The 12,658-nt window shown below is 35.1% G+C and overlaps 1 protein-coding gene across 1 annotated transcript; it reads right to left on the reverse strand.

Annotated features, from left to right (window-relative positions):
• Positions 1–1,015: 1,015 nt before the first annotated feature.
• Positions 1,016–5,020, reverse strand: LOC133866691 (abietadienol/abietadienal oxidase). Its single transcript, XM_062303304.1, has 7 exons — positions 4,426–5,020; positions 4,131–4,280; positions 3,398–3,637; positions 2,660–2,825; positions 2,323–2,444; positions 1,993–2,120; positions 1,016–1,282 (listed from the first exon to the last, which is right to left on the reverse strand). Exons 1-7 carry the CDS (start codon positions 4,969–4,971, stop codon positions 1,159–1,161), a joined length of 1,476 nt encoding a protein of 491 aa, XP_062159288.1. The 5' UTR covers positions 4,972–5,020; the 3' UTR covers positions 1,016–1,158.
• Positions 5,021–12,658: the final 7,638 nt, after the last annotated feature.

Raw genomic sequence — 12,658 nt, forward strand, 5'->3', positions numbered from 1 at the left:
ATGGCCGAGTCAAGCAAATTATTTTAGTGTTATTTTGTCATTTAAGTCATACCAATGTTATATTCTGTCACAAACTTGGTTATCACCTTTCGCAATATTTTATTGATATATTCAATGATGTTTCAACATGTTATATACGTCTAATACATTGTTGAATTCTATAGGTATAAATGACGCCTAAAAAGAGATCACAATACCCTGATCTGGAACGGAGGATCATTGAATTTTTCTCTCATTCCCAGCCCAGTGCCGCTGATAGTCAAGCTAGGTACACATCCCTCCACCACTCATACTCAGGGTACACTCCCCTGGCCCCCTGGCCTCCCCCCTCCCCACAACTGTCTGGCGAGACCTAGGCAATCACGAATGGCCATCCACCTTCGCCAGTGGTTAGGGTGGACACTCCTCCCCATGGGTCTCTATCAAGCGAGAGCCAGACAGTAACGATAAGCCATTCGCCGCTTCCAATGGTTAGGGCATAGATCTCTCCCCCTCCTCGGCCCCCAGGTTGACATACAGTCAACACCCACCGCCAAGGTACATTATCTATCGTAAAGGAAACTACTGCTAGTGCTCTTAGTTGTTAAGGTTACCTACCTAGCTTTCATTTGTACACAACCATCAATTGGTCAAAAAATACTTTTTAAAACTTGCTTTCTTTTATTTTACATAAAAACGCACGCACACATACATAGAAAACTATATGTATCTATATATTTATTTATTCACATAAGTTTGGACCTCTTTAAGAAAAAAAAAATCCTGGTTCCACCCTTGAATAAAGTGGTTTTTATCATATGGAATAAGAACAGTAACATGTTGGCAAATCAGTCCCGTATAGTTGCTAGCCTTAATTACTCCTGAAATTTCCAAGGTCCTATATGAATTAGAAACATAAATTGCATATGATTGTTTTTTAAGATTGCACTTGATTATAGTGCAAAACAAACATATGATCTTGATTTGTACACTTGTTCAACGACATTTTTTAAGTGAGCACAATAATCTAAAATAATTCCTACATGAATTTAAACTCTTTACTAGATATTTATATATAGTAGATATAAGAGAACATATGATCATGAGAGTTTGAGTAAAAGAATTTACAAATCATTGAAAGGTAAACTGGCGGGATGATGAAAATACAAAATAAATAAATTACAAAGTAATCTGGCACTTCATCTCGCTTTGTTCATGACGTCTAGTTAAGCTGATTTGGAAGCCATTTACTAATCGAGCTGAGGGAAAGAAGGATATTTGATCTTCCTTAACTTGGGTCCACCTGACAACATAGAATAGATTATTATTTTTATTTACTTTGCAATATTAATCTCATATAATTAACCTTTTACCATTTGAAATAGAGTAAAAGAAAGAAGGGAAAACTTTATTTACCCTGGAGCTGTTAAGAGTTTGCAGTTAATGTCGGTTTCCATGTCTTGATCTCTTTTAATTTCACCCTTATCAGTTAGGGTTTTAAGTTAAATCAAATGGCTAACAAGTAAAATGTCTCTTATACCTTGTATAATTTATAAAAAATACAAATTTGCCCTAAAAGAGAAAAAGAAAAAGAAAAACTTGAAACAGTTTGGCGATGGATCACAATTTTTTTTTAAAAAAAATAAAAATAAAATTAATAATAGGGTATTTTGTACATTTTGGTATCCCTTGTTAGGATTTAACCAAGGGTTTAAACATGGGAACCCAATATTACCAATTTTGATAATTCGGAGTTATGATTATAAACCCTTGACAGTTTGGGGGTAAGTGAAGTTTTCTAAGAAAGAATATTAGTTCATATATATTCTTACGATAAGTATGACAAAATTTTAAAAGGATAACTAATATAATCCTGATTTCTCATTTAGCCATTTTGTAATTGAAGAGAGAAGTTCACATACGTTATTAAGAAATAGAGGCTATGGAAGTTATTTTAGACTAACAAATGAGAGAGAGAGAGAGAGAGAGAGAGAGAGATCAGAGATGAAGCACCTGTATGTAGTCACAAAGTAATGGAGAAATAAAGCAATTTGCAGGCGAGCCAACTCTGCTCCAGGACAAAACCTTGCACCTCCTCCGAAGGGTGCATAGAATGGGCTACTTCTCCAGTTTCTCTTTTCCTTCATTTAAAATGTCGTTGGTAAAATTGAAGGAAAATACCAGCATACATATATCTAAGTGTTTTTATTTTAAACTTTTTTTTTAATTTGTGCTATATAATTAAGGATAATTTGAGAAGAAGAGGAGGAAATTAAGGACGAGAGCTATAATCTTTTAAGTAATAATTCCAATATATATATATTATTATGTAGATCGACTAACCTCATTTTGAGGGTCCATCCATCTCCAAGGGTTGAATGTTTGAGCTCCCTCATACACATTCTCATCCAAATGAACTGCCGAAAGAAATGGAACAACAAAGCATCCTTTGGGAATAACATAATCTACAAATTAAAACAACATTATTCATAAATATATGATTGGATTCTTATTTCCGTAAATACGTACCACATATTATTAGAACCATCTCAAAAAAAAAAAAAAAAAAAAAAAAAAAAATCTAAAGAGGAAATATAATATAACCTATGACTATCAAATAAAATGTTTCATGACTGCATTTAACATATAGAAAAAAATGAAAATATATATATATATATACCTTGGTAATTAACATCTTCTTTTGCCTCCCTCATTAGCCAAATTGCAATACCCCCAAGACGAAGTGTTTCATCGATAACACATTGAGTGAACGACATCGCTTTGTAGTCCTGCCACGTAAGAAGTTCTTCTCCATTACACTGTCTCTTCAGACTATCTTGTTCGTCCTGCTCAGGCATGAAAAATATGATGAAAAGAGTCGAAACATACGTATCCTATGCGATTATTTTCAATGATTAAATGAGAAAAAATTTCACTTATATCCTCTGATTTTTAATTAGTTTTGCAATTAAGTACTCAAACTAAAAAATGTCAATTTAAGTATCCATCTTTCAATTTCAACAGTACTCCGTTAGAATTTTCCGTTAAATCATTTCAAAATTCTCAAAATAGCCCTCATTTTTTTTTTAGGAAAAAAGAAAAGAATAAAATTTTAAGGATTTAGGTGTTGGTCAGAATTTAGCGGAATTTGCAAAAATACCTTTTCCTAAATCTTTGAAAAGTTTTATAATTTTTTTTTTATAAAAAAAATACACAAATTTATTTTGGAAATTTTGATATGATTTAACGGAAAATTTTAACGGAGGGTTGAAATTGAAAAAAAATTAAAAGATGAATATCATAAATGGAATATTTTTAAAGTTTGAGTACTTAATTACAAAAGTAATTAATGAAACATCAAGAGTAATAAGTAAAATTTTCCGTTAATATATATATATATACACACACACACACGTACCAGAAGTTGCTTCATTGCTTTGGGACAATGAGTGAGGAAATAAACAGCAAAAAGCATTGTCTTAGACGTTGTTTCGTTCCCGGCGAAGAGAAGGTTGATAATGAAATCCGGCACCGCATCATCGGGTAAGCTTTTTTCTTTTAGCAGTCTTCCAAGAACACCATTATCAACTTGTGATGCACCTTCTTGTCTGTGCACCTCAATTATCTTCTTTATTTTGCTTATGATTTTCTCCCTTGCCTGTCAAACCATATTACGTACATTCATACAAAATATATTCAGAACACTGAAAATATTTTATTGACAGTGCTAGAATTACTAATAATATATAAGTAGGATATATAGTACATTTTTTGCTTTTATCTTTTAACACTTTATTTTTGGGGGTATTTTTGAAACATCTCGTTGTTAAAAGTTATGTATGTGCGGCACACGTGACTGACATTTCATTCAAAAGGATGAAAAAAGTTGACAGAGTGGTTAACTTAATTGTACAGTTTAATAATTTGTAAGCTCGAATATTAGTTTCTAAACTCGAGAAAATAAAGTATACTTTTTTGAATAAAAAAAAAAAAATTCTCACTAGTAATGCTGTCCACAAACATTACTGACATATAAAGATGTATGATCAATATATATATATATATATATATATATATTGAGAGAGAGAGAGTTTATAAAGTAGAACGTAACTGAGATATAGAGTACTGACACAAGTATTTTGATATGTTACCTTCATGGCAGTGTGATAAGCAAAACCCTTTAAGTTTATCGGAATAGATAGACAGCCATCCACAAAGTCAGAGAACAATTGAGCAATCTCATTTACTTCTGAATCGCTTCTAACTCCCAATAGTTGATTAACCATTAGATTGATAGCCACCTATATATGTATATATCATGCATATATAATTCAAGAAAAAGAAAAGAAAAGAAAAAAACAAACGAAGAAGTAATTAGCCAACATTAATATATATATATATATATATATATATAACGTGCATCATGCATATATATATGTTACTTGCCTTTCGGCAAACATCCTGGAGCAAAATAACTTGAATATTGTCGTGGGATTTGCTAAAAGTTTGAAGCATGACCATCTGAATGTCTTTCAAGAAATGGAAACTGAGCTTATCCAGCCGCATCATGTTGGAGGCAATCGCATGTAGTTTCCTCTGTTGCTCTCCTTGAACAGTGATCACCCCATTTTTCCCCACCAAATCTCTGAAAGATTTCGGATAGCACGACCGGAACAGTTTCCCTTCGTTTTGCATTACGAATCGGTTGAAGCTTGGGTCGGCTGACACCACCGACCATTTACCGAACAGGCTGCATGAAAATATCTTCCCAAACCTCTTCACCTGCTCCTCAACGAAGCTTGCGGGGTAAGAACTTGCGACAGCGTTGTACCAGCTGAAGCTGTCGCCGACAAGCGGCCACCCTCTTCTTCCCGGAGGCAGTCTGTGTGCGCTCTTCTCTGCCGTCTTTGTTAGTAATAATCTAGTGAGAAAAACAATGAACAATAGCATTGCAACCATAAAAGCCCATTCTCCTGGATAAATTTCTCTCATTTTGTTTGAGAAAAAATTGGCACACAGAGAGAGAGAGAGAGAGAGAGAGAGAGCTTAAACCAGCCAGAAACGTTTGTCATTTATTTATAGTAAGTTGGAAAATACAATTAAAAAAAAAATGCAAAGAAGCTTCGTTGAATAAGTAATATAATTAAGTAGAGCCATGTTGCAGTATTTCCTAATTAAAGTTATTTCTAGAAATTAATTAAATATATTTTGTGAGTTATACTCTAGGGACTTGGTCATTGCACTGTCAAGTTCCAAATATAAAACTAATTATATCATTCTCTATGAGATATGATCATATCTTAGTTCCATTTGTAACGTAATTCTTTAAGAGAATGACCTTTCTACTGCTTATGCACACTTAGAAGATTGTTAATCTAGCCAAAAAAAAATATAGAGAACTTCCTCGTGGAAGAGAACTTTTATTTGAAATAAGGGTGTATTAATTAATTAGTTTCAAATATAAAGAATATTATTAAGATTACGTAGTGTATTGATCTTCACACTTATTTTTTATATCTATTTTACACCGGTTTGACGTGACATATTTTAAGTGACTGTTGACATGAAAAATCACTTAATTAAAATACGTCACGTCAATCGATATAAAATAAATGTGAAAAATATCATTACTTTATTATCAAATAGGAAAGTCGGTATCTTTTCATAGGCTCAACCTTCTTGGCAAGAAAAGGTGATGAAAAACTCGACCCTTCAAAGAAAAGAATAGGAAAAGATGTGTAATGCGGAGAAAAAAAAAATTAAAATACCTTGCTATGAATGATAGCTCACTATAAGAAAAAAAAAAAGGGGTTTAGTTTCGTTTGAATAGTGTTCTTTTTTGCACAAAAAACAACACTACTTAATTAATATGGTTTGAATAGTGTCGTTTTGTAAACGACACTAAATATAGAGACAAGCCTCCATTATTGCATCCTTTACTATTTAAACGACACTACTCACATATTGTCGTTTTGGCTGATCATTTATCCCTCGTAGGGCCAAATTTCAACATCTAAAAAGGGAAATATTTTATGATCTTGTCGAAACAAAGAGTGACCTAACTCCTAAAAACGGTAACAATTGTATCTCCCAAGGAGAGCTAGTTAATTAAAGAGATCGAGACAACTAAGAGAAGGGGAAGGGAGCAAAGTTTTTATTCGTGGAAAAGTGAGATGGGTTTACTTACAATGAGCCAAAATAGTCCTTTTTCGGTGCATTTAAAGTTTCAAACTGTATTTTTCAATTGCAAAAATTAAGCTTAAAATCAGGTGAGTGCTCTTCAAGTTAAAGAGATATCCTCGTGACTAATTAACATCCATGTTCACACAAGTTTGACTAACTTTCTTTATGTGTTTAATTATTTTATTTCTAAGCAATATATTATTATTCGACTTGTCAACTTTAAGGCCTTAAAAGCCAAGGACATCCACCAGTTTGGGAGCTCAAGAATGAGACACGGCGTGGACACTTAATTAATCACTAATATTAGCTTCGAGCGACCCACCAAAATGAACCGATGTGACTGTTTTATCCCTTCAGGTTGGGGTTGGGGTTAGGGTTTGTGACTTAGGGTTAACGTTTATATCATGTCGATCTATAACATTATATATATAAACAGATTAAACTTTTAAATTCTAAGGTTAAGTACTTCTATGGTCTTTGAGTTTTCACAACTTTATTTTTTAGTCGCTGAATTTCAATTTGCATTACAGATAGTACCTCAATTTTATGAAAAGACCAAATTAATACTTCGGTTAAGTTTTCCATCCAAAAACTAACGGTCCGCTACGTGTCAACCTCAGAGGTTGATATGAGGCACTATATAAAAAATTAAAAATTAAAAATTAATTAAAAATATAATAAAATTAAAAAAAATTGAAAAAATAAAAACACAAGGGGGTGGCTCCTTGGCCGGTCTAGGGTGGCCAAACCACCCCCCATGGGGTGGTTCGGCCACCCCTTGACAAAAAAAAAAAAAAAAAAATCAAGATCGATTTTCCCAAACCCTCCAAATTTTGTTTTTTACGTTTTGCCCTTGGGGTGGCCGAACCACCCCCGTGGCCCTTGGTGGTGGTTCGGCTACCCCAAGGGCAAAACCGATCTTGCCATTTTTTTTTTTTTTTTTTTTTGTTTTAGGGGTGGTTCGGACACCCCTTGACTGGCCAATCACCCCCTTTTTTTTTTTTTTTAAAAAAAAAATTTAATTTTTTAATTTATTTATTTTAATTAATTTTTAAAGATTTTTAAAGATTTTTAATTTTTTAATTTTTTTATATAGTGCCACGTGTCAACATCTGAGGTTGACACGTAGCAGACCGTTAGTTTTTGGATGGAAAACTTAACCGAGGTATTAATTTGATCTTTTCCTAAAATTGAGGTACCATCTAAGATGCAATTTGAAACTCAAGGACTAAAAAATAAAGTTATGAAAAATCAGGAACTAAAAATGTGTTTAACCCTAAATTCTAATATGTTAATTTCATGTTGAGTTTGCAGATGTGTTAAAAATTGACAATTATAAATATCAAATCATATCAATGAAATATAACTTGACACATTTAATTAAATAAATGTTAGACATATCAATTATATCTCATTAATTTTGTGTTGAATACAGAAATGTAAGTTAAAGAATAACAAGGTTGTTTTGCTCGTTAGGGGGGACAAAACTGGGATTGCCATATGTTGATAAGACTAGAGGTGTGTTGTCCATTATGGAGCCACTAATCAAGTCAAAGATGCTAAGGCAGTTGAAGGCTAGTTTTCAGGGGCTCTTTCCAAGAATTAAGGCCCTGAATTTCTGCCGCAACTTTGCCAAATAAATATTAGCAATGTGTATAATGATTCATACCTAGATCACAGCATGCCAGCCAGAACCAGCCAGGCACGTTTCAATCTATTCATTTATTTACCCTTCCAGCTAGCTGTTGGTTTTGGCATCAAATTATTTGATCAAACCAAAAAGTCAGAAAGAGTACAGGAAACACCATCTGATATATTCTTATTTTAATATTATATAAAAGTATAAATAAAAGACGACTAAATGTATATATATATGCTTGTTCACATTTCTAATTTTATTTTTGGATTTTTCTGAGAATCTGCAGAATATTTAAAAAGAAAAAGAAAAAGAAATGTAAGAATCTACATACAGATTTATATTTCTATTTTTTTATTTGTTTCTTCTAGATGGATTGAGAACAAATTTGATTGTGTCAGCGCACGATTTTATTTTTCCTTGGGGATCTTATATATCCCAGTCCCATGTACCCATTTGTCGACACACAGTTCTTGCTTTTCTGTGATGGGAAACAAAGATGAATTGGTGAGGATATATAACACGGATATATCTTTGAAATGATATTAGCAAAGATTCATTGAAAAATATTAAATATAACACGGATAGATAATGATTTTAGATTATAATGGAGATGACACGTGAGAGTTAAGAACAAAAGGGATTTTACAAGGGAGAGTTTAAGATTGAAGACAAGAAAGTTTGGAGGCTAGAGAACTTGAAATTTTTCCAACGATGTTTATTTGAGAACTGCTGCTTCTTTATAGACTTAATGAGTTTTACTCTTTTATTTATTTATTTTTATCATTGTTCCTTTTGAAGATTCAGAAAGAGTTTGTAATGAAGGGCAGAATTCTATCTGTACATTGACATATCAATTTGGCAAGGATATGTACACATACAAGAGAATAGAGATCTCATAAATCATGGGATCATAATGATTACAGAAAATTTACATATGGGAATTGCCTTATGCTGTTGATTGCCAATTATGATTGGATTGTTCTTTCCTAGTAGAATGTTGTCTAATATAAGCTTGATTCTTTCCTTGTCGATGTCGTCAAATGCGATATGGATTACGAGTCTACGTATGGTGAACAATCAGTATGAGAATCTGTAAAAGCATAAAAATATGTAGCATTTATGGGAGATATATAATCATCTACACTAACACCCTCCCGCTTAGGGGTGAGCATGGGGCGCCTGGGGGGTGGGGGGGGTTTTCCCCCCTTTTTTTGCCCCCGCCCAGCACTCTTGCGGGTTTAGGAAATAGTACCTGTAAACCGCATAAAATCAATGGCAATCGTGCAAGGCGGGGGATGCGGGTTGGGCTGGGCGGGGCGGGGCGGGGTGGGTTTTTTGGTAAAGAAGATGCTGTGTGTTGTTCCATCAACATAGGTGAAGAAGATGATCAAGAGCGGTGCTGTGTGCTGTCACTGTTGTGTGCCCTGTGCGGGGTGAACAATGTAGAACAAGGGGAAGGGTTACACAGTAACACTGAAAAAAAAAAAAATCTATGTAAAGTACGAATTCATCGCAAACACAAAACCAAAAAAAATACTACCCAGCAACAAAAAGCACCAAATAGAGTTCATATTCATCACCAACCTACCAGAAACCAAAAACCCAGAAAGGAAAAGCACTAAAACGAAAAACCCAAAAGCAAAAACACCCAAAAAAGAGAAAATAATTCTCAGAATAGTAGAAAAAAAATGGACAAATAGGTTGCTCTGTTTTGGTACCAAATCCACGGCTTCTTTCAGCACAGCCTCCAAATCTTCCGCCTTGTTATCCATCTCAAACCTCTTGTTTTACTGGTGCATCAGTAAGTGGAAACAGATATTAAAACTGGAAGGGGAGGCTAAACTAAAGAGAAAATAAAAATGAAGAAGAAGTTGGGCGGCGCTAGGTTAAAAGAAAAGGGAAGAGTCTAGAACGGTCCTCGGGTTTTTTTAAAACACCAACTTGCAACCTGCCCCGCCCCGCATGCATTAGGCAAAATCCAACCCGTACCCGCATATAAAACACTGAAAATCGTCTTAAGCTTGTCTCTTAGCGGGGCAGAGCTCGCGGGAGAACACACCATGAGCTTGTCTCTTAGCTAAAGAAAGCATGTAGTGGTTAGACATTTGGTAAAGATGTCAACCACTTGATATGCAGATGAAATAAACTTGATGAAAATATCACAATTGACAACCTTCTCTCTAATAAAATGATAATCAACCTCTATATGTTTTGTGTAATGATCCACCCCCACCACACAATATTGTTTGATTTTTCCTCACTTGAAATAGACTTCATAGGAGGTTACCCATTCTGGTACTGCTCTCGCATAAGCACGCTTAATTGTGGACTTCTGATTGATTCGTGGCCATCACGGCTTTAAAACGCATTGTGTCAAGAATGGTGCGAATATACATAGGAGCACATCCTCATTTCCATACCTAGGCAATGTGGGACTTCACAATCACCCCATATTGGGACCAGCGCCCTTGCTGGCAACCCTTATGGGGTCACCCCATTCTTGGCGTCCAAGCGAGTGCCTGCTGGCAACCTTAATGGGCTTGTACACGCTCCCCTCATCTTAGGTTGGGCATTGTCTCTGATACAATATTGTCCGCTTTTGGCTTCCCTGAACTAGACTTGTCAGAAAGCCACCCATCCTGGTTCAACTATCGCATAAGCACGCTTAACTGTGGAGTTCTAATTGGTTCATGGTCATCACGGCTAAGAAATGTGTTGTGTTAAGAAATGTACAAATATACATATAAGTACATCCTCATTCTCATACCTAGGCGATGTGGGACGTCACAATCACCTCATTTTGGGACCGAATGTCTCCGTTAGCGACCCTCATAGGATCACTCCATTCTTGATGTCTCAGAGAGTGCCTGATGGTGATTATCATGGGCTTGTGCACACTCCCCTCATATCATGATGGGTAATGAATCTAATACCATTTGAAACGACCTACTCCCACAACACAATATTGTCCACTTTTGGTTCTCTCAAAACAGACTTCATAGGAGGTCACCAATCCCGGTACTACTCTCGCATAAGCATGCTTTATTGCGAATTTTTGATTGGTTCATGGCCATCACGACTTTAAAACGCGTTGTGCCAAGAAAGATATATATATATATATATATATATATATATATATATAAGTCTTCCAGCTCTCACCCTGATGCAAGGAGAGGGTAATCAGGCGGCAGAGCCAGCCTTGCAGGAATGCAAATGAATATGATGATGCAGGGACAGGGTTATTAGGCGGTAGAGCCGGCCTTGCAGGAATGCAATTAATGATAAAAATAGAACAAAATTATAAGAACTTAATTCAAAGTAAAGCTTGATTAAAACAACTTAAAACTTACAAAAGAACTTGATCATAATCGTTCTGATGGATACATCTTGAAATATAACAAAAGAAATATTACAAGTGTTTGGCTTTTGGAGAGGTTGTGGAAAATCTCAGAAGGGTTTTGGAATTGCATATGCAATTGCCACTGCCTTGAACAATTCCCGGTCCAAATGATAAGACCCCAGAGAGAGGCACGAGCAGTGGGTATGAGAGGGTATGTGTACAAAGTCATAGGTAGAATAGGAGTGAGACATAGCCATGGGTAGAAGAAGAACAATAAAGGGTTTGAGCTGAAAAGCTCAAAGCACCAGTCTACCTGTTAAGATGAATAGAATGTTCAGATCTAACTCATCTGTTAGCTCTAGGTCTTCTATGAGTAGAATCCCTGAGATTGTTAATGAAGAACAAGTTGAGTATCAGTCTGATGACTCCAACATTGACTTCAATGATTGGAACATCCCTAAGGTTCCTAGTAAAGAAATTTACAAGAAAAAATGGTCTATGACATCCTTCAAAAGCGAACACCATATCAAAATTGTTGAGCAAGTCTATGCTTTAAGTAAGGAACATGAAACATGCCAGCTCTTTAGCTCTGAGTCCATTCGAAAACATAGGTCCGATGGCCACAACTACATCTATATTGGATTGGTTCAAGTTGCCATTAAGCCTCTGACAATAAAAGGCCTCAACGCTTCTGTTTTGTTATGTTTTCGAGATGCACGATTCACTGATTTTAGTGATAGCGTTCTTGGTTTAATTGAGTCAAGCGTGTATAATGGTCCAATTCATTTTGACTGTTATCCAGACTTCATTGTAAGTTTAAGTGATCCTCATATGTTAAAAGCTTTAACTTTAAACATTAAGACTTCTGGATACAAGGTCTTAGAAGGAGTTCAACCTTTAGCTTTGATCTATAGGATCTATTATAAGTGCACTGGAACCAACATGAACTTCCAAGATATTGCTAGGAGGCTTAAGAACCAAACTCTGTTAATTCAAAGTAGCCAACGTAATGCAAATATTCGCGTTCCTCAAAACATTAAGTGGTCTGACATTACCTTACCAAGCGATTGGACCCAAGCTAATGAAAGTCTCCCCGTTAACATAAGTAATAATTTAGACACTTTAGGTTTTATCAAGCAATATTTAGATGGTACTGTTAAGATAAACTTAGGTCCCAGAACTAAGTCAAATCTTCATATAGAAGACGTTACGCGATCTACTTCTTCTAGACTTACTAAGGGAAAAACCCAAGCCAGACATTCGTTTGCTGGTTCAACCACAACGGAAGAACTCAAACGAAGAGATCTTGATCTTGAGAGAGACTTAAGAAACCTTAAGTTAAAAACTGTCCAAACAACTTCTCAAGTTAGCCATCCCTGTTACACTGCCAACAACCAACTTTATGAGGAAGACTTCCAAGAAGGAAATAACTCCCCTACAGAATCTGACTTTATAGTTGATCCCCCTGTTGACCCCCAATTAAGAACCATAAGAAAGTTCTTCAAGATAGATTATAA

This window comes from Alnus glutinosa, chromosome 4, assembly GCF_958979055.1.
Source record: "Alnus glutinosa chromosome 4, dhAlnGlut1.1, whole genome shotgun sequence".
Classification (NCBI taxonomy): Eukaryota; Viridiplantae; Streptophyta; class Magnoliopsida; order Fagales; family Betulaceae; genus Alnus; species Alnus glutinosa.